This window comes from Corythoichthys intestinalis, chromosome 21, assembly GCF_030265065.1.
Source record: "Corythoichthys intestinalis isolate RoL2023-P3 chromosome 21, ASM3026506v1, whole genome shotgun sequence".
NCBI classification, from domain to species: Eukaryota; Metazoa; Chordata; class Actinopteri; order Syngnathiformes; family Syngnathidae; genus Corythoichthys; species Corythoichthys intestinalis.
The window spans coordinates 29,503,662-29,524,529 of NC_080415.1; the positions used below are offsets into that span (position 1 = coordinate 29,503,662).

General features: G+C 41.6%; 1 protein-coding gene across 1 annotated transcript in view; it reads right to left on the bottom strand.

Moving 5' to 3' along the window:
• Window positions 1-20,868, bottom strand: part of dock1 (dedicator of cytokinesis 1) — a 271,810-nt gene that overhangs the window by 196,203 nt on the left and 54,739 nt on the right. Inside the window, exons 19-23 of the mRNA XM_057826650.1 lie at window positions 16,214-16,311; window positions 12,478-12,567; window positions 12,278-12,378; window positions 12,086-12,214; window positions 2,590-2,698 (exon numbers count right to left, since the gene is read on the bottom strand). Coding sequence (XP_057682633.1) covers window positions 2,590-2,698; window positions 12,086-12,214; window positions 12,278-12,378; window positions 12,478-12,567; window positions 16,214-16,311 — 527 coding nt within the window. The remainder of the gene's footprint in view (window positions 1-2,589; window positions 2,699-12,085; window positions 12,215-12,277; window positions 12,379-12,477; window positions 12,568-16,213; window positions 16,312-20,868) is intronic.

Genomic DNA, 20,868 nt, shown 5'->3' on the forward strand with positions numbered 1-20,868 from the left:
GCCAACAATTGCCTCTCAGATGTGACTAGAATAAAAAAAAGACCAATTCACTGCTTTCACTCCAAAAACTTTTAGCTCTTATAAAAAATATATATATTTCCTACCTAAAAATGCCATTACGCTTGATAACACACATCACTTAGAAGTTAGGTGTTTTTCCCACGTGTTTCAATTGAATTTCCATTTGTGTCAAGCCATTTTTAAGTTCTAGTTAAGTTTTAAGTTAGTCTAAACTGTAAGTCCTGATAGGATTTTGAGTTTTTGCAGTGTTCAAAATAAATGTATTGTAACTTATCAGGTTATAATATGGCGGGGATATTTGCATGCGTTCCTGAATGCACCGCGTGACGTGCGGGGGTGAGGGAGGTGCGGGAGAGCGAGAGACGTGCCTTCCTGTTGTTTTTGTCGTTCCACAAGTTCCCATAAAAGAAATAATTGCAACCTAACAAAGCGGGTGACTCTGTCAATGTTACAGTATGATACCTGCTTTATTGGAGCACATTAAGGGCCAGTGCTACTTGGTGGTTTATCCAGCAATGACTACTGAGCTAAAATTGACAGTTAGCTTTATCATATTTTCATTTTACACCCTCATCACTCACAGATTTCACAGATTAAATAAAGCCTGTATGTAAGACATGTTAGCCACGCATCGACAGTGGTCTTAATAGAAACCTAGCCCTCCACAGGGCTAACGTTACGTACGTGAGCGAGTGACAGTAACGTTAATCTTATTTATTAGCGCTGAGAAGTGTACTGCTTTAAGATGGCGGCTGTTTACCAACACCGCTGACTATGTCATTTCGCATCTAGTTCAACATACATGTGATATCTATGAGACGCATCAGATGCTACCTGCTACCACCGCATCATGCGGGCTAGTTATTAGCAACGAAGGCGTAGTTTGTAGCAGCTGTCGGCTGCAGAATGGTTTTTTATTAGGGGTGTCAAACGATTAGAATTTTTAATCGAGTTAATTACGGCTCAAAAATTACTTAATCATAATTAATCGCAATTAATCGCAATTCAAGCCATCATAAAATACGCCATATTTTTCTGTAAATTATTGTTGGAATGGAAAGATAAGACAGAGATGGATATATACATTCAACATACGGTACATAAGTATTGTATTTCTTTATTATAATAATAAATCAACAAGATGGCATTACCATTATTAACATTCTGTTAAAGCGATCCATGGATAAAAAGACTTGTAGGTCTTAAAAGATAAATAAAAATAATAAATAAAATATATAAATATATAATTAAATAAAATATATAAATATTTATAAAAAATTAAAGAAAATAACTAAAAGATAATAACTAGTACAAATTATAGAAATTTTATATTAAAACCCCTCTTCATGTTTTCGTTTTAATAACATTTGTAAAATTTTCAATCAGAAAACAAACTAGTAGCCCGCCATTGTTGACGTCAATAATTACTTACACAATACTCATGGATGCTGAAGCCTATAAAATCAGTCGCACCCAAGCGCCAGCAGAGGGCGGCAAAACTCCGAAAAACACAACAAGTACACCTTTCACTTTGCTGTCCTTTTAATATGTTTGAGCGGGGCAATTGTGCGTTAATTGCGTCAAATATTTTTACGGGATTAATTTAAAAAATTAATCACCGCTTGTTAACGCGTTAATTTTGACAGCCCTATTTTTTATATTTTTTTTTATTGCTTCTTCCTCTCCGCACGTGACATCGCGCGTTGTCCCGCATCAAAAGTAGTCCGGGCAAAACGTGATGCTTAGAGCTGGCAAAATTAAACGATTCCTCGAGGTGAATAAAATTACTCTGATCAGTTTTTAAACTCGAGTTGCTCGAGTATTCGTTTCAGCTCTACATCTAATACATTTGAACTGGGAGGGCTGGCAGCGATGACATGACAGTAACCGACACTTTCGCCCAATCAAATCCCATCTGTCATCAAAATTCTAAAAATTACATACCCATCCCACCCTTCTTAGCGCGTGGTGGACTTTTGACAGAACTCCACACGCTGGCAGCCGTTCCTTCACATCAGTTTTTAATTTAGCGACAGTAGGGCAAATATCGTGCAGCCAATTACACAGCGGGGCGCCTCCTAATTGCCTCCCCGCTGAGATTTCTGCTACGGTTGAGCGTGCCTCCACCTACCGATTGTATTATCCCAGTGCGAGGGTCAAGGACGACAAAATGTAAAGACGCACACGTACAGTTCACACATACAGCCACGATAGATGGAGAGATAAATACCTTCAGGAGCAGCTAAAGGGCAGAGAGGTGAGGAGCAGCAGTTCACAGGATAGTCAAGGTTGAGAGGAGGAAAAGAACACCAAGACAGAAGAAACAAACAAAGAGTATGAAGTGATGAAAGATACACCTGGAAAGTTTTGACTGCACATACCGTAACACTTGTTTTGAGCACGATAGTGGAAAAATTTAAGTTGTATCGCAAGACTACAGAATTGTTCTGAATGCTCCACAGTGCTTTATTGTACAGTATGTGCAGTCTTTACATTATCACCATATGAAGGGAAAGGAAAAGCTAAGGATGAAGGAAAAAATTTCAGACGGTTCTTTAATCATTTCACCTTCACCATTCCTGTATTCTCAGAGTTGCTGTTCATCATATCGTTGAAGGATGTGAAGAGGTGCCTGAGAGACTCGGTGAAGTCTGCTTCCCCTTTGTTCTCGTAAAGCCTGCGCGAGAGGGACACAGCTGCTGGTCAGTCGCTAATGATGCTCTCACAAAAGAGAGAAAGGATGAATTGTACTTCTGTTTTATTGGTTATTTCTCTCATATTTGCTGTAAGGGTGCGACAATATATCGAAAAAGTGATACAGTGTATCACAAAAGTGAGTACATCCCTCGCATTTCTGCAGATATTTAAGAATATCTTTTCATGGGACAACACTGACAAAATGACACTTTGACACAATGAAAAGTAGTCTGTGTGCAGCTTATATAATAGAGTGAATTTATTTTCCCCTCAAAATATAGCCATTGAATGAATGAAATTTTATTGTCATCATCATCGGTATCATTGACAATCATTGACAATTACAAAATGTGATATGATTTGCCCGAAGGAACCGAAGAAGAAGACAAAGGTGGACGGGATGAAGCATATGCTTATCAATTTCCCGTCCCCCATACAACTAAAGACGCACATTCAGAAATGGTACATACATCAGATGGCCACAAAACTGTACAATAAAACAATCAACAATCTGGGTTTAGTAACTCAGTGTCCAGTCAAGCAGCTCGATTAATTTCAGGGCGTACAAGGTTAAGGCTTTGTCATGTCCCTGACATTTTTGCATCTGTTTGCTGTGGAACATTTTGTTGTGGATTATGTGTTATCACAGCTGGTGTGAGTAGCGACTCAAAATGCTTTTCTTATAAGTCTCTTAAAAGGATACATTGTTAAAGTGTACATGGTGACAACAATTGGCACACACAAAGGTCACTGTAACAGTTTCATCAGACATGAATGTATGAGAAAATCAAACAACATGTACATATTTTATCCCAAGATTAATGTCTCCACAACGAAAACATGCTTATTATTCGTTTTATACAGTATCTTTTCCATATACTCAGTAAACTAGACATTTGAATCAGGAGCTCGGTAGACACAGCAGACAATTATGTGTTTACAATTGGGGATTAGGAGCTCAATTGTAATACATTCCAGGAGATTGTCAATCATAAATGCAACACCGCCTCCCCCTTAGATGCCCGATCCATTTGTGTCATGTTATATCCGTGCAAATTAAAGTCAGAGCCTTTGTTATCTTTAGTAGATAATCCTTAATGTGTTCAAGTTTCTTGTAGAGACTCCTGCCGTTGATAAGTTTCAGCTTACCGTCCACATCCACAAGTTGTTATACTGGTCCGCTGTGTAGTATTTACAGTTATCCAGCTATTGTAGTCAGCTGGCCAAGACTCGTAATAGCTTTAATCTTCATATCTTGCGTCTTGACAAGGATCCTGCAATCCGAGACCCAGGTGTTAGCCATTTTCCCAGCTTTCTTGAGTTGACGTGCTTTTCTTGCAATTTCGGCATTTCGGCGAGTCAAGTTGTCATTCAAAAAAATCTTCGACCCTTTCAGGTGGCGGCGCTGGTTAAGCAGGGCAGTCTTGGTCTTGTGGTCTGCCAGCTTCATGAGCACCGTCGCCGGTCCTCTCCCCCCAGATGGGAGCAGAAGGCAGCGACGGATGTCCAGCGGTTCCATGATTATTCCATACTCTTTCAGCTTAGCAATTCCCAGTGGCGCCACTGTGACCCCTGGGCTAGGCGTCAGTTGTAATCCAGAAATGATGAGCTCATTAGCACGTCAGCACTGGTCAAGATCGTCAGCCAAAATTTCCAGCCTGTTGATGCGAACATCTCTCTCCTCGACCGCCTGCTTGAGTTTCTCGTTTTCAGCGCGAATTAACTGGAGCTCTCTGACGATTTTTTGATTCTGGTTTTGAATCAAGCCAGTCAAGGGGACCTCCAACTTCTATATGGAGGATTTTATTTCATCCAAGTCTCCAGGTTTCAAATTCTTTGGAGCCATACTGCGAGTCGAGCTTGCTGGCCCTGAGCGCTTATCTGTTAAGATAAGAGAGTGCTTCAGGAGCTCAGAGTGCATCTGTACACAGTGAAGGCTGAGCAGCGAATGATACCATTGATATCTAAACCCCTGGCAACAAAAGTGAGTACACCCCGATGAAAAAACGTACATCCCTAAATGTCCAAATTGAGTACTGCTTGCCATTTTCCCTCCAAAATGTCATGTGACTCGTTACAGAGGTACTGTCAGCATTGCGGCAGAGATTGAAGAGGTGGGGGGGTCAGCCTGTTAGTGCTAAGACCATACGCTGTACGCTACAGCAAATCTGTGTGCATGGCTGTCACCCCAGGAGGAAGCCTCTTCTGAAGACGGTACACAAGAAAGCCCGCAAACATTTTGCTGAAGACATGGATTACTGGAACTGATGAGACGAAGATTAATTTGCTTCCTTCCAATGGTCTCAAGCATGTGTGGCGGCGACCAGCTGAGGAGTTTAAAAATAAGTGTGTCATGCCTACAGTCATGCATGGTGGTGGGAATGACCCCCCCCATCTCTTCAATCTCTGCAGCAATGCTGACAGCACTCCTGTAACGAGTCACATGATATTTTGGAGGGAAAATGACAAGCAGTACTCAATTTGGACATTTAGGGATGTACGTAGTTCCCATGCGGTGTACTCACTTTTGTTGTCAGGGTCTAGACAGGGGCGTTATCAGGGGGTAGCAGTCTGGGCACCGCATATGGTATCCCATTCATATAATACTGATGTGTTCTAAGTTTTAACATTTGCGTCATTACCTCCTCTTTCACCTTAAAAAAAAAGAGATGAAATGTTGGTGTTGTTCCTAGGGGGCACTACACACATTTACACATATTTTGATTTTTTTCTTTTCTTTTTCTTTTTTTTTACATTTTATCAAAGTTTTCACCGGTGTTCACCTGGCTGTTGAGTTTGGTGAGTTTTGAAGCATTCTGAGGGGGTCAAAGTAGGGCTCAAAGTGTCAGCGGAAAAAAATAATGACTGCTAGGGTGCGCTACATAGTGTATTTGGAATTTTTCTTTACACGATATCAAAGATTGCACCTGTCTTGACCTGCCTGCCGATTTTGGTGCATTTTGAAGCATCCTAAGGGGGTCAAATTGAGCTCAAAGGGGCTGCGGAACAAAGAATAACTATAATAATAATAATAAAACCGAGGAACCACAATAGGTTACCTAAAAAAAAACATTATCACCTCCAAGTCCATAATGTTCAGTTATGGATGTGTTCTAAGTCAAATAAAATCAAATCAAATCAACTTTTATTTGTTTAGACCAAATCACGACAACAAGTTATCTCAAGGAGAAAACCAAACACGTTTTAAGGTGCAGTCGCCCTACGCTGGATTTCAACCTACTTGAGCATTGTAGCTTTTTCTTTTCCCCCCCCCTGACAAAAGTCTTGTCGCTTATTCATTTTGTGGACACAATTGCTAATAACCTGACTTTTAATTATTCAATTGGTTTCAGAAATGGCTCATATGAAAGCTAAGACCCTCCCAAATGATGTTGAATGTACAAAAATATATTTGTTTCACAGAAAAAAAGATTTATCATTTAATGAAGACATGAAGGTCAAATTTTGGCAAGACATAAGTTTTGTCGCCTACAGAAAGCAGTATAAAAATTGCACCAAAAATGTACTTCAAATACAAAATATGTTACATAACATAAGCGAATTAAGTATTGGTGCTTTGAGATCCAAATTTAAAATTTTGTACGACTTCCATGGGCTTGAACGACTGCATCCATGCGGTTCGGCAAAGATTCATAAAGTTTATTGATGAAGTCATCAGGAACATGAAAGAAAGCAGTCTTGCATTCCTCCCAGAGCTCATCAACATTCATGGGTTTCGTCTTCCATGCTTCCTCTTTCATCCTACCCCAGACCTGCTCAATTGCTCATGCTCAAGTTTTGTTATCCTTATATATTAAAAAAAAAAAAAGAAAAAATCAGGATTTTATTAGGAAACGACTTTGAATTTTTTGATGCGCTGCTCATGGAGACTCATATATGCCTAAGGGAGGTGCCTGTTTTGGTTTTAGGTCGCTAGCAGCTTTGGTTTTGAAAATATTTGAATTTTAAGTTTTTGAAAATGGTCCCCCTACGGATCGGCCTCAAGCCCCGTGTCCCGTCAACTAAGTCTATGTATTGTGACATCAGGCGGGGACAGGTAGTGGAGGGCCGTTACATTCCTTTTCCAGAGCAGAAGAATCAAGTCAAAATGGCCGCCAGCCTAAAGACTACAATTCCCAGCATGCCGCACAACGCAGCCAGGTGTGGCTGCTTAAGCCACCTAATTGCAGCTGGCCTGGAGGACAAGATAAAAGACGACCAGATGAAGCAAAAGGGGAGGCGTAAGGAGATTGACAGAGAGACTTGGAAGAAAGTATTTTGAGAAAAGACCTAAGTTGCCACTTGTAAGACATTTTGAGTATTTTGATGAGAACAGACCTAAGTTGCCATTTTTGAGACATTTTAGTTGATTGTTTGCTTTGTTACTGTTTGTGCCACATTTGGGCCTTTTTCTTTTGGGGAAACCCGCTGGTTTTGCTGATTAAAGAACTGTTTGGTTGGACACATTGGCGTCTCAAGCTGCTTCCTGGCCAGGCCTAACTCGTGTGCGGTCACAGATGGTGGAGGATGCGGGCATGTGGGCCTAGGACCAGACTACAGAGACGGACGCCATAGACGAGTTATCCCAGCTTTTCTCCCAGCTTCACACCAACCAACAGCCCAGCGGAATGGAGCGGTTAATGCAGATGCTCTTGGAGGCCCAGAAGGCACAACAAGAAACCCAGGTGGCCTTGCTTCAACAGCAAATGAGGGCCAACCAGCTTAAAGAGCAAGAGCTTCACCAATTGGCCCGAGCTAAACCCAAGGCAAGTGAATTCATTCCCAAAATGTCAGTGTCTGATGATGTGGAGGCCTACCTCCATGCTTTTGAATCCACTGCTGTTCAAGAGCGATGGCCGAAACCCCAGTGGGGTAACCTATTAGCCCCTTTTCTCTCGGGGGAGGCACTGAACGCCTATCGAGATTTAGAGCCAGAAAGTGCACAAGATTATGACCAGCTAAAGGCCGAAATATTGAGCCGCCATGGCCTTACAAGGTTTGGCATGGCCCAGCGGTTTCATAGCTGGACCTTTCAAAATGGGCTCAACCCCCGCTCCCAGATGCACGAGTTGATTAGAATAACCAAGAAGTGGTTGGAGCCTGACAAAAAGACCCCAGCAGAAATGGTAGAGACTCTGGTGATTGACCGCTACTTACGAGCCCTGCCGTTCGACGCCAAGAAGGCAGTTAGTCAGCAGAAATTCACAACGACCCTAGAGCTAACTGAGGCGGTCGAACAATTTCACGCTGCTGCGGACATGCTTCGACAGCCCCGTAGTAAGCCTGCTGCCTCAACTCCCCAGCGAACCAGCAGCTCCAATCGTGATCGGGCCCCTCCAATAGACCCGGGACGAGGACTGCCTACACTAGAGCCGACAAAAAGCGCCCTGGCTCCTGAGGCTCGTCGGTGTTACCGCTGCGGAGAGGTAGGACATATCTCGTGGCAGTGTGGAAAGTCTGACGTGCCCATGCCTACCGCAGAGTCTTCTGGCAGCACCCCCTCCCAGTTTGCAGCCCTCCTGGGGGAAAGTGAAAGCCCACGGCCTATGTGTCCAGTCACTGTCAACTGCCGGGATGTGGAAGCCCTGTTGGATTCAGGAAGCACGAGGACCCTGGTTCAGGAGTGGGTCCTGGAGGCCCCCAACCTGGAGCGAGGAGAAAAAGTACCAGTTGTCTGCGTCCATGGGGACACCCACGAATATCCGACCACCGAGGTGAGGCTCACTACTACCAAGGGCACGTTCAATGTGCGAGTGGGGGTTGTCAAGGCCCTTCCCGTGCCTGTCCTTATTGGCCGGGACTGCCCGGCCTTTCCTAAGTTGTGGCGGGAAGCCCACAAGAGGCTCGAGCGAAGACATCGCAAGGAGATCACCCCGGCTTTTGTCGCAGCAGACCGGGGCTCAAGATACAGGCCAGAAGACTCAACTGCCTCAAGTCCACAGTCTGCCTCCAGTGACGAGGAACGAGCGATCCCAGAGGCCGAATCCTCCTTAAAGGGTCAGTATGGCACTGCTCAATTACAAGAACCCACGTTTTGCAATGTTTTAAAAAACCTTCAGGTAATAGAGGGAACGTTGGTAGGGGACCGAACCACTCCTGCCTATCCCCACTTTGCGGTAAAAAATGGGCTTTTATACCAAGTGGTGAAAGTTAAAGACAAAATTGTTGAACAATTGCTTGTACCTCGCATGCACCGCCCCACTGTTCTGCAGTTAGCTCATACTCACGTAATGGGGGCTCATCTAGGGGTGGAGAAAACCAAAGAACGAGTATTGCAAAGGTTCTTTTGGCCAGGTGTTCACAAGGACATAGAAAATTATTGCCGCAGTTGCCCAGAGTGCCAGTTAAAAGCCCCCAAACAAGGGTACCGGAATCCCCTGGTGCCGTTGCCTATCATAGAAACACCATTTGAAAGGGTGGGAATGGACATTGTAGGGCCTCTCCCTAAGAGCGCGCGAGGCCACCAGTACATCCTTGTAATTATAGACTATGCTACCCGGTATCCAGAGGCCATCCCATTACGAAAGGCCAACGCTAAGCACATTGCTCATGAACTTTTCCTCTTCAGCAGCAGAGTAGGTCTTCCTAAAGAAATTCTAACGGACCAGGGCACCCCATTTATGGCTCGGGTCACCCGAGAGATGTGTACGCTGTTAAGAGTGAAACAGTTGAGGACCTCTGTCTACCACCCTCAAACGGACGGGTTGGTGGAACGGTTCAACAAGACTCTGAAGGCGATGCTACGGAAGGCCATTGACAAGGACGGCCGGAACTGGGACCAGCTACTTCCCTATCTCCTGTTTGCGGTAAGAGAAGTACCTCAATCGTCGACAGGCTTTTCACCCTTCGATCTACTTTATTCCCACAAGCCCAGGGGTCTGCTGGATATCGCCAAGGAGACCTGGGAGGAGCAACCCTGCCCCCACCGAACCATGGTGGAACATGTAGGGGCCATGAGGGAAAGGATGTCAGCCGTTATGCCCATAGTGAAAGAACACATGGAAAAAGCCCAAAGAGAACAGAGGGGTACGTACAATCGGACAGCTCAACCGCGGGAATTCCAGCCCGGGGATCGAGTACTAGTGCTGGTCCCCACGGTAGAATGCAAGTTCTTGGCAACCTGGCAGGGACCCTTTGAAATAATTGAAAAAGTGGGGGAGGTTAATTACAAGGTGAGACAACCGGGCAAGCGGAAAGGTGAGCAAATCTACCATGTCAATCTGCTGAAAAAATGGCACGAGAGAGAAGTATTGTTCACATGCCTTCCCCCCAGAGACCTGGACACCCCGGCTCGGGAACAAGTGCAGTTTGGACCCGATCTGGATCCCAACCAACTGCAGCAGGCAAAAGAGCTTGTAGATGGCAACCAGGATGTATTTTCGGCGAGGCCAGGCTGCACGCACCTCATCGAACATGAAATCCGCACCCAGCCTGGGAAGAAGGTAAACCAGAAACCGTACCGAATACCTGAGGCGCGCAAGCAAATCGTGGAGGACGAAGTGAAGAAGATGCTAGACATGAAGGTAATCGAGCCATCTAAAAGCGCCTGGTCCAGCCCAATAGTGCTAATTGGAAAACCGGATAACACCATACGTTTCTGTAATGATTTCCGAAAAGTCAATGAAGTGTCAGAATTTGATGCCTACCCTATGCCGCGAGTGGATGAACTCATTGAGAATTTGGGAAACGCTCGCTTCATTACCACTCTTGATCTAACAAAAGGATATTGGCAAGTCCCCCTTTCAGCAGAGTCCAAGGAGAAGACCGCCTTCGCCACTCCGGGAGGCCTTTGGCAGTACCGAATGATGCCGTTCGGCTTGTTTGGCGCTCCGGCCACTTTCCAGCGGCTGATGGATCAAGTCCTGCGACCTCATCAAGAATATGCTGCAGCCTACCTCGATGACGTGGTAATCCAAAGCTCTGACTGGGAAAGTCATCTTCCACGGGTGCAGAAGGTCCTGGACTCCCTCCGGCAAGCAGGGCTGACTGCGAACCCAAAGAAATGTAAGGTGGCGTGTAGTGAGACTAATTATCTGGGGTATACCATTGGGCGAGGTTTGGTAAAGCCTCAGGAGGCCAAGCTTGAGGCCATTCGGAGCTGGCCCAGACCGGTGACCAAGAAACAGGTTCGTTCGTTCCTGGGGTTGGCTAATTATTACCGCCGATTTATCTCTAATTTCGCTATGATAGCTGCCCCACTTACAGAGCTGACCACCAAGAGACACTCTCGGATGGTGAGCTGGAACACCAAAGCTGAAGCAGCATTTATTGACCTCAAGAGAGCCCTGTGTAGCGCACCGGTTCTGACGGCCCCAGATTTCACCAGGGAATTCGTGGTGCAGGCAGATGCCTCAGAGACCGGACTAGGAGCAGTACTGGCTCAGGTCAGTGGGGGTGAGGAACATCCCGTCCTGTATTTGAGCCGGCAGCTGCTGCCAAGAGAGAAGAATTATGCCACGGTGGAGAAGGAGTGCCTGGCCAGTAAATGGGCGCTGGAGACCCTGAAATACTACTTGTTGGGTCGGAGATTCACGCTGGTGACGGACCATTCCCCGCTGCAATGGATGGCAAAGAACAAGGAAACCAACAGCAGGGTAACGAGATGGTTCTTGAGCCTGCAGCCTTTCATGTTTTCTGTTGTGCACAGGGCCGGGAGCAAACACGGAAACGCTGATGCCCTGTCCCGCCGGGATGCCTTTTGGGCTTCCGTCGACCTGCCGAGGACGTCAGGCCCGGGGAGGGGGATGTGTGACATCAGGCGGGGACAGGTAGTGGAGGGCCGTTACATTCCTTTTCCAGAGCAGAAGAATCAAGTCAAAATGGCCGCCAGCCTAAAGACTACAATTCCCAGCATGCCGCACAACGCAGCCAGGTGTGGCTGCTTAAGCCACCTAATTGCAGCTGGCCTGGAGGACAAGATAAAAGACGACCAGATGAAGCAAAAGGGGAGGCGTAAGGAGATTGACAGAGAGACTTGGAAGAAAGTATTTTGAGAAAAGACCTAAGTTGCCACTTGTAAGACATTTTGAGTATTTTGATGAGAACAGACCTAAGTTGCCATTTTTGAGACATTTTAGTTGATTGTTTGCTTTGTTACTGTTTGTGCCACATTTGGGCCTTTTTCTTTTGGGGAAACCCGCTGGTTTTGCTGATTAAAGAACTGTTTGGTTGGACACATTGGCGTCTCAAGCTGCTTCCTGGCCAGGCCTAACTCGTGTGCGGTCACAGTATGTATGCATGTAATTTTCCCCAACATTATATTCTACATATGTGTAATAACAAAAAACCTAGTAATTGTTGCACTATTGAAACAAAACCTGTGCACTCAAATATCAGCATTGTGATTTTTTAACTGGCTATGACGTACTGGTTAAAGAGGACCCGAGAGCGCACGATGAACTTGAAGATGTACTCCAAGGCCTTCATGGCCTTAAGCAGCTGCTCCGTCAGCTTCTCGGCGTTGTCCACGTAGTTCTTCAGAACCTTGGTCAACTTCCTGTCAAATCATACGCAGCGCGTTAGACGGTGTCAAGCCCGCACACAACGTCGTGCGACTTACGTGTAGGCCAACGTGGCGCTAAAATGCTTGCGGATATATGTCTCCAGCACCGGGTTGAAGTGCTGGAACTTGCGATCAGCGATGAGACCGATGATGAACACCTGAACGAGGCAGTATGTTACTCTCAAATTGAATGAACAAAATATAAAAAAATAAAAACAGGTAAATTGCTTGTCTATTTTAGTTTGTTGTTCACTCACCAAAGCGTCAAAGACGAGTGTGTCAAATGTGTCGCTGTCTGAATTCTCCATCATGATGTTGAAGAGGGCGTCCAGCGTGTCTTGCAGGAACTGAAAGATAATATTTCATCATTGTAGTCTTTTTCTTTGTCTCGATTTACATTGACATTTGTGAGAGAACTATTTTGAAACCTTGACCTGAAGTTATAATCCTGGTTTAAAATCCTGTTTTGAAGCCATAATGGTCGTTAAAAGCTAAACCCTATAAGAAATTTCAATTTAAACAAACAGAATTACTAAAAAATAATGACGAAATAAAGAAATATGTTTAAATGGATCAAATTAAAAACCAAAAAAGGCAGCCAAAATCTGATTTTTAGCCCATCCAGATTGAAAAAGGATAGCCCTTTGTAGTCAGAACTAGAGCTGTCCTGACTAGTCGACGTCATCGATGACGTAAATGCGTGGATGAGCACACCATCCCATCGACGGTTCATAAAGGGTTCAAAAATATATACGTGGAAAGTTGAGAATGGCGGACGCTCAGGATTCAAGCAGGGAAAGCGGCACAAAGCCAAAAAAGCACACCAAAGTGACCAAAGCATGGAATTATTTCAACAACGCAAAGGAGGGTACACGGTCCTATGCCAAGCTTTGACTGTCCGTGGCGTCACTCTATGCTGGATGACGCCTTTGTTGCCACAGCCACCTGTCAGATGTGTCAATAATGTGGCCCATTCTGAACAGGCCCAGATTGCATTTGGACACGTGCTAAAAATAGTGTGAACAGTAAGCCCTAAAAATCTGATTTGCAGAGGAATCTGATTGGAATCAGATACGCCTGCAGTCTGAACGCAACCTAAACGGGCTGTTATGCTTCTAAGTTGGGGCGACCAACCAAGGAGTGCTACGTGAAAGCCCGCGAAACCACACAAAGATAAGCATACACCCCCCTGGTGACTGGGAGGCGCACTACAGTGCAATGACTCCCTTATTCGCAGAGCTTCAAATGCTCATCGACAGCGTAGAATTGACGCATGAATTACAATACTTAAACCCCCGTATCTGTGCTACAGCACCCCCAACAACTAGAGTAGCCAAAAAATGTACACAAGTAATTTAGCATTATTTCTAAATAAGGTTACTCAAGTCAAAGTAAGTCATCCAAAAATGTACTCAAGTTAAAAAAATATTTGTTGAAAAGAGTACTCAAGTAATGAGTAACATTGTAAATGCTTACAATATATGTTTTTCTTAAATCATGGTATATTTTGTTTCTCAGCACAACTCCATCGATGTGAACTGTTATTATTATTACCGTATTGGCCCGAATATAAGACGGCCCTGATTATAAGACGACCCCCTCTTTTTCAAGACTCAAGTTTAAAAAAAGACTTTTTGAACACCAAATTAATTTTTATACAGAAAATAATTACAGTACATACGAAACAAACGATTATAACAATATATTTGATAGAAAAAGCATGTTATTTTTCCTCATTCAAATTTTAATATATGAACAAGAGATGTCCCGATCGATCGGGTCCGATCACGTCATTTTCAAAGTATCAGAATCGGCAAAAAAATATCCGCCATGCCTTTTTTAAATATATGTACAGTATAAATATATATTTTTATTTTTGTATTTAACGTCACAGACATAATATGTTACACTCATCCAGAGTCTTTAGTCTAGGCTTAAGGTAGGGTTATCAAATTTATCCCGATAACGGCGGCAATTTTTTTTTTTTTTAAATGTGTCACGTTAAAATATTCAACGCAATTAATGTATGCGCTGCATGACCCTCTCACTCATTGTCGCGCTCAATCTGTAATGACGTTATTTTACCTATATAGAGATAAAAGGCAGCTCAAAATGAGTAGAGTGAACTTTGGCAGTCTTTGGAGCCTTTTATTAATTGGCTAAAGCATTGCAATCCCTCTCTCTATCATTAGAATTATCATGGAAAGCAATGTGGGGAAGCAAGGTGGCAATTGATCATTGTCTTAACACCATGTTATTTCCCAACGCAGAGAAGATACAGCAATGGGTAGCACGTTGCACAGTCATGGTTCCACTTCCCATCATGCATTTGGGATGGCCACAGTATCATTTACTGAAAGCTCAACAAATACACTAGATGGCAATATTTAGTCACAATTTACAAAGTCACAAGTCTTTCTATCCGTGGATCCCTCTCACAGAAAGAATGTTAATAATGTAAATGCCATCTTGAGGATTTATTGTCATAATAAACAAATACATTACTTATGTACTGTATGTTGAATGTATATATTCGTCCGAGTTTTATTCATTTTTTTCTTAATGCATTGCCAAAATGTATATGATCGGGAAAAATTATCGGGAATGATTGGAATTGAATCGGGAGCAAAAAAAAAAAGCAATCGGATCGGGAAATATCAGGATCGGCAGATACTCAAAACGATAGGGAGCAAAAAAAAATGATCGGAACAACCCTAATATGAACATTTAAATATGTAAACTTAAGTGCAATCACATTCGTAAATTAATGGAGTCTGGTTTTTGAAATATAAATAAACCAATCTATTGTGGTAAAACAACAAAATTGCAATAACTGCATTAACCATCAAAGTAAAGTCTAACTGTAGTCTTGAAACAAATCTGAATAAGGAAAAACATTGCAATAAAATAATGCAAACTGGTTAAACTAAAAAGAGTAGCTCAGATCTGTCATGAAAGAACATCGCTTCAATGATATCTGGCGCCATCTAGCGTCGTTAATGGGTATAACGTCTAGACTGCGAATATAATACAACCCCCACTTTTTCAATTTTATTTCAATGCAAAAAACACCGTCTTATATTCGAGCCAATACGGTATTTTACTTTATTATAACCTATTACATGAACATATTTGGCCAAAATGATCACACAAAAGGCATCAAATTCAGACCAGAACCAGACCAGGTATGAAACATCACCTGCCAAAAGAGCATAAGTGCCCTCTAGTGGAGAAAAAAACATTGTTAACATTGTTAACTCTGATTGGTTTAATGGAATCATGGGGTTATTGTTTCGACTTCTCATTGGTGAAACTGAGACGGCCACCGTCGGCATCTCTGGCAATAATTAAGTCAATATGTAGCATAAGGACGAAAAATCTAACGACTCTAGTGTAGCCCAAAGTAGTGGAGTAAGATCAGTGTTTGTTTACAAATATACTCAAGTAAAAGTCAAAAGTATTGCGTGGAAAAACTACTCTAAGAAGTACATTTTTCTAAAAAAAAATTTCTCAAGTAAATGTAATGCACTACTACCCACCTCTGGATGTCCTCTTTTAATCAGTCGCCTCTCTACTTAAGTGCTTTGTCCTTGAATTAATGCATTGTGTGTTTCCAAAATGCTTAGCAAACAAAGATGATTCTCCGTCTTACTGTCAAAAAAAAAACCTGACAAAAAACAAGTTTGGCTAAAGCCAGACCATATTTTCTCGTTTCTTTCTCTCCTTCCTTCATTTCTTAATGCAAATCCAGCTAGCGACACGTAAACATGATGAATCACATCAGAGCGCGGCGTGTTTATCTGTCATCTAGAGACGAGTAAGATGCATCTGCGAGCCTTGCTGAAATGTTTACTAATATTGAAGGTGCAGCTTCTACTTCTAATGCCTGCAAACACACACGCAAACACAAGACGCTAATTCCAAATCCTGTCATGTAGTTTTAGAGCCTTGATTTGGAAGGCGCTCCAGCAGCGTGCAATGTACAATCCTGACCTTGACCACCTCGCCGCCTTCCACCTTCATGAGCTGTCGGAGGTTCTGCTGCAGGAGGCTGGTGTTGGAACGCCACTTCAGTAAGCCCAGGAGGTCCACTGGGACGACAAAGAAATACATTACTCAAGCGGTATCGCCCGGAGGCCTGCGGGAGAGGAGAGCGTGATCTCCTTGGCCCGATGGAGCCCAGCCGGGTGAACTGAGGCGGACACAAACAGCGCTTTACACTGAATTAGATTTACTTATTGGAATTGTTGTATTCAGGTCACGCACTGGTTGTTATGCTCTGTAGTTGCTATTAGGGGTAGGAACCTCTGGGTAGCTAACGATACAATTTGCGATAAAAGGTTCATGATAACGATCTCACAATATGATGATTAGTGCCGCAACGATTAATCGATAAACTTGAGTACTTCGATTAGAAAAAAAAGCTTCAAATCTAATTTTGCTGCTTCGAGTATTCGTTTAATTAGTGGCGTTGTAATGGTTTGTTTTGAAAGTGTTTGCGTTTGGATTTAGATTTGGGTAGATACACTGCCCTCTAGTTGCAACAGTGAATATGACATAACTCATTTAACATGGCTAAATTCAGCTGCTCCCTGTAAAGACTAACATAAGATAGTTTTTTTTAATGCATTCGTAATTTAGTTTATAGGTATATTTAGCCATTTTAATGGGAACATGTGTTTGAACGATTTGTTAAGAGTATTGTTTGCAAAAAAATATATATATATTTTATGGTATTTAAGTTAGCGGAATTTTGCAATGCAAGCTAGCCAATTGTTCTTTTGTCGTACTTGATCCTCATTAATTTTAAATACCGTTTGAAGCTAAGTTTAGGTATTTTAATTTATTTTTAAATGAAAGTGAAATTCTGCGCAGTTTGAAGAAACTTTTATTTGAAATTTTATTTTGTGTTCGCATTTAATGCTCTCATGAAAATCTTACAATAGCAAGCCATTGTTTTACATTTCCCGATTACTCGATTATTCGAACTAACTAATTGATGGATTAATCGACTACTAAAATAATCGATAGCTGCAGCCCTATTGACGATACAACAATTATCGAAACATGGGTCGGGAAATTATTCTCGGATATTCTACAAAACAACCGAACCGAAAAAAGAGCTATTTTCATCCTTCTGCTGTGAAATGGATTGAGATTATTACTGGTAGAAAACCAGCAGCGGCCGTGGCGCAGATGGTAGCTTTTCTTAGTGTAAAGCTATTCTTAGTGTAGAATATGAAGTATGTGAGATTAACTTCAGAAATCGTTATTTATATGTTGAACATGCCGTGCTTATATTTTGAAATGTTCACCGGAAGTACGTTCACAAAGCCGCTAACCGTAGCTTTACACTCCGTTAAAAAAAAAAGTGCACTTCTCTTTTTGTCATGCATGTGGTGTCAGTAAAAAAATTTTTTCTTCATTTTTTCGTTTGCAAATGCTGTTAACCAGTGATTTTTCATGTTTGAAGTGTCACCTTTTAACCGCAAGTTTGCATTTTGGAGAAGACTGCCAATGTTTTATAGCAGGGTAAAGTGGTTAGTACGTTGTCTTTTTTCCCCATTAGCCTCAATGTAGCAATGCTAACGTTTTACAGTGTTTAATATAAATGTGTTTCCTTATTATTTCTATGGCGTGTTGATGACCAATAAACATCTGTGGAAGGAACTGGAGTCCAATAAGCGATGAACGTACACACGCACACACAAATGTATGCACAAATGCAGCGACAAAATGCAGCAGTGAAAATTACCGCCTTCATTTTATTTACCCTGCGAGAAATTGTCTTATTGCATATCCCGAAAGGCTTACTTACAACAGAATGATGAATATAGCTTGTTTTTCTGTTTAGAAGTTGTTTAGTAGAATATCCTAGAATGATTTCCTGACCAGCGTATCGATAATCGTTGTATCGCCATATCGTGAGATCATCATTTGTTTGTATCGCGGATCCTATCGTACCATGAGGTACCAAGAGGTTCCCATCCCTGTTTAGGGAGATTTCAGGTCATTTCTTAAAGATTTTCGGTCACTTTCTCTCCCTTTTGGGGTGTGAATGGTCATTTCCTGTTGATTTTGGTACTGGAAAGGAAGTGACACAAAATCAACAGGAAATAATCTCTAAATGCCTTAAAATGAACAGGAATTGACCTGTAAATGCCCCCCCAAAAAAGACTGGCTATAAATACTTGGTTTTTTTAAACAGTGATACCTTTCTAAAACGTTATCTCGATTCTTGGTGAGAGCATATCGATAACATGTTGAGCTACATAGTATGCAATACAACACCTTTTCGATACATTGTCGCATTTTACATCGTCAAATGATGGCTAACATTGTTAGACATCCAATTCATTTGAATTGATTTGATTTGATGTGACCATTTTAGGGCTGTCAAAATTATCGCGTTAACGGGCGGTAATTAATTTTTTAAATGAATCACGTTAAAATATTTGACGCAATTAACGCAAATGCCCCGCTCAAACAGATTAAAATGACAGCACAGTGCAATGTCCACTTGTTTCTTGTGTTTTTTTGTTTTTGTTTTGTCGCCCTCTGCTGGCACTTGGGTGCTACTGATTTTATGGGCTTCAGCACCCATGAGCATTGTGTAATTATTGACATCAACAATGGCGGGCTACTAGTTTATTTTTTGAAAAATGTACAAACTTTATTAAAACGAAAACATTAAGAGGGGTTTTGATATAAAATGTAACCTGTACTATATAACCTGTACTAACATTGATCTTTTAAGAACTACAAGTCTTTCTATCCATGGATCGCTTTAACAGAATGTTAATAATGTTAATGCTGATTTATTGTTATAATAAACAAATACAGTACTTATGTACCATATGTTGAATGTATATATCCATCTTGTGTCTTATCTTTCCATTCCAACAATAATTTACAGAAAAATATGGCATATTTTATAGATGGTTTGAATTGCGATTAATTACGATTAATTAATTTTTAAGCTGTAATTAACTCGATTAAAACTTTAAATCGTTAGACAGCCCTAGACCATTCATGAATAAAAATGAATAAATAATAACTGAAATACAAATTTAAATACATAAATGGTTAAAATCAAGATTTAAATAATTAAAATAAATGAAAAAAAATAAATAAAAAAATATCAAATGTTCAAATTAATACATTTTTTTAAATTCAAATAAATACATTTTAATTGAAATAAACATATAAACAATAACAGGAAATTATTTAAATCATAATGAAATACCAACCGATGTAATTTCAGTCATTAAAGTCAACAAAACCTCGAATAAAAGGTCCCAAAAAAGGACATTGTCACAGCGCAATTGAAATACAAAATGCTCCGCATTAACATATGAATATTTACTTAACCACACTGGCAGCCTCGCTGCAGCTTTTTTTTTATTAATTTCAATAAGCAAACAGGCAAAGAGCCTCAAAGGCTGCGACCTTGTTCTTTTTTTTTTAAATGCACTGTTAAAAATAAAGCAGGAGTAAAGTGAATATTTTTTAAAAGTTTGCTTTCATAAAACCAAATGTATTAAAAGCTGAGAGGAATGGGAAAACTGAAAAACGATCATGAAACGAGCCCCAATTTTTAGATTTTCACTTAATTACTAGGGCTGTCAAACGATCAAAATTTTTAATCGAGTTAATCACAGTTTAAAAATTAATTAATCTAAATTAATCGCAATTCAAACCATCTCTAAATTACGGAATATTTTTCTGTAAATTATTGTTGGAATGGAAAGATAAGACACACGACGGATATACTGTATACATTCAACATACTGTACATAAGTACTGTATTTGTTTATTGTAGCAATAAATCCACAAGATGGCATTAACATTATTACCATTCTTTCTGTTAAAGGGATCCACGGATAGAAAGACTTGTACTTCTTAAAAGATAAATGTTAGTACAATTTATAGTAATTTTATATCAAAACCCCTCTTAATGTTTTAATTTTAATAAAATTTGTCAAATTTTCAATCAAAAAATAAACTAGTAGCTCGCCATCATTGACGTCGTCTAGCGGTGACGTCACATGGGCTCCCTGCCGTTTTTCCAGTGTCTTTAACTACGGAAGGTAGTGATGGAAATATACCACAAGGTGTCAATGGCGAGTTTTAAATTATAGTGGTACCTTGACATACGATCGCCTCGACACACGATCTTTTCGACATCCGATGTAAAATTTGCCTCGCCATTTGTTTCTACATCCGACGAAATGACAGCACCGCAAACGAACGCACGGCGGATTTTCTTGTGTGAGACATCAACACAGGTACAGTCAAAGTGGGTACAGTTGGTGAAACAAAGAAAAAAAGTGACGCCTACCTTTGAAATGAAGATGCAAATCATAGAAAAATATGAGCGTGGGTTGCGCATCCGTGAACTGGCTCAACAACACAGCTCCACGGTCCTCATCCGAACACCGTTCGCCAGTCTTTAAGTTGACAATTGTTATTGTGGTAACATCGCCAAGGAAATCGCCAGCTTCGTCACGTTTTTATCATTTATTTAAGAACCTATCCAAAACAAACCCCCTTGTCCGCCAGAGTTGACTGTGCTCTCAAGAAAACGAATGTATTATCTCTACCCGCACTGTGATGTCAGCCCCACGTTGCGTTCAGGTACAGCAAAA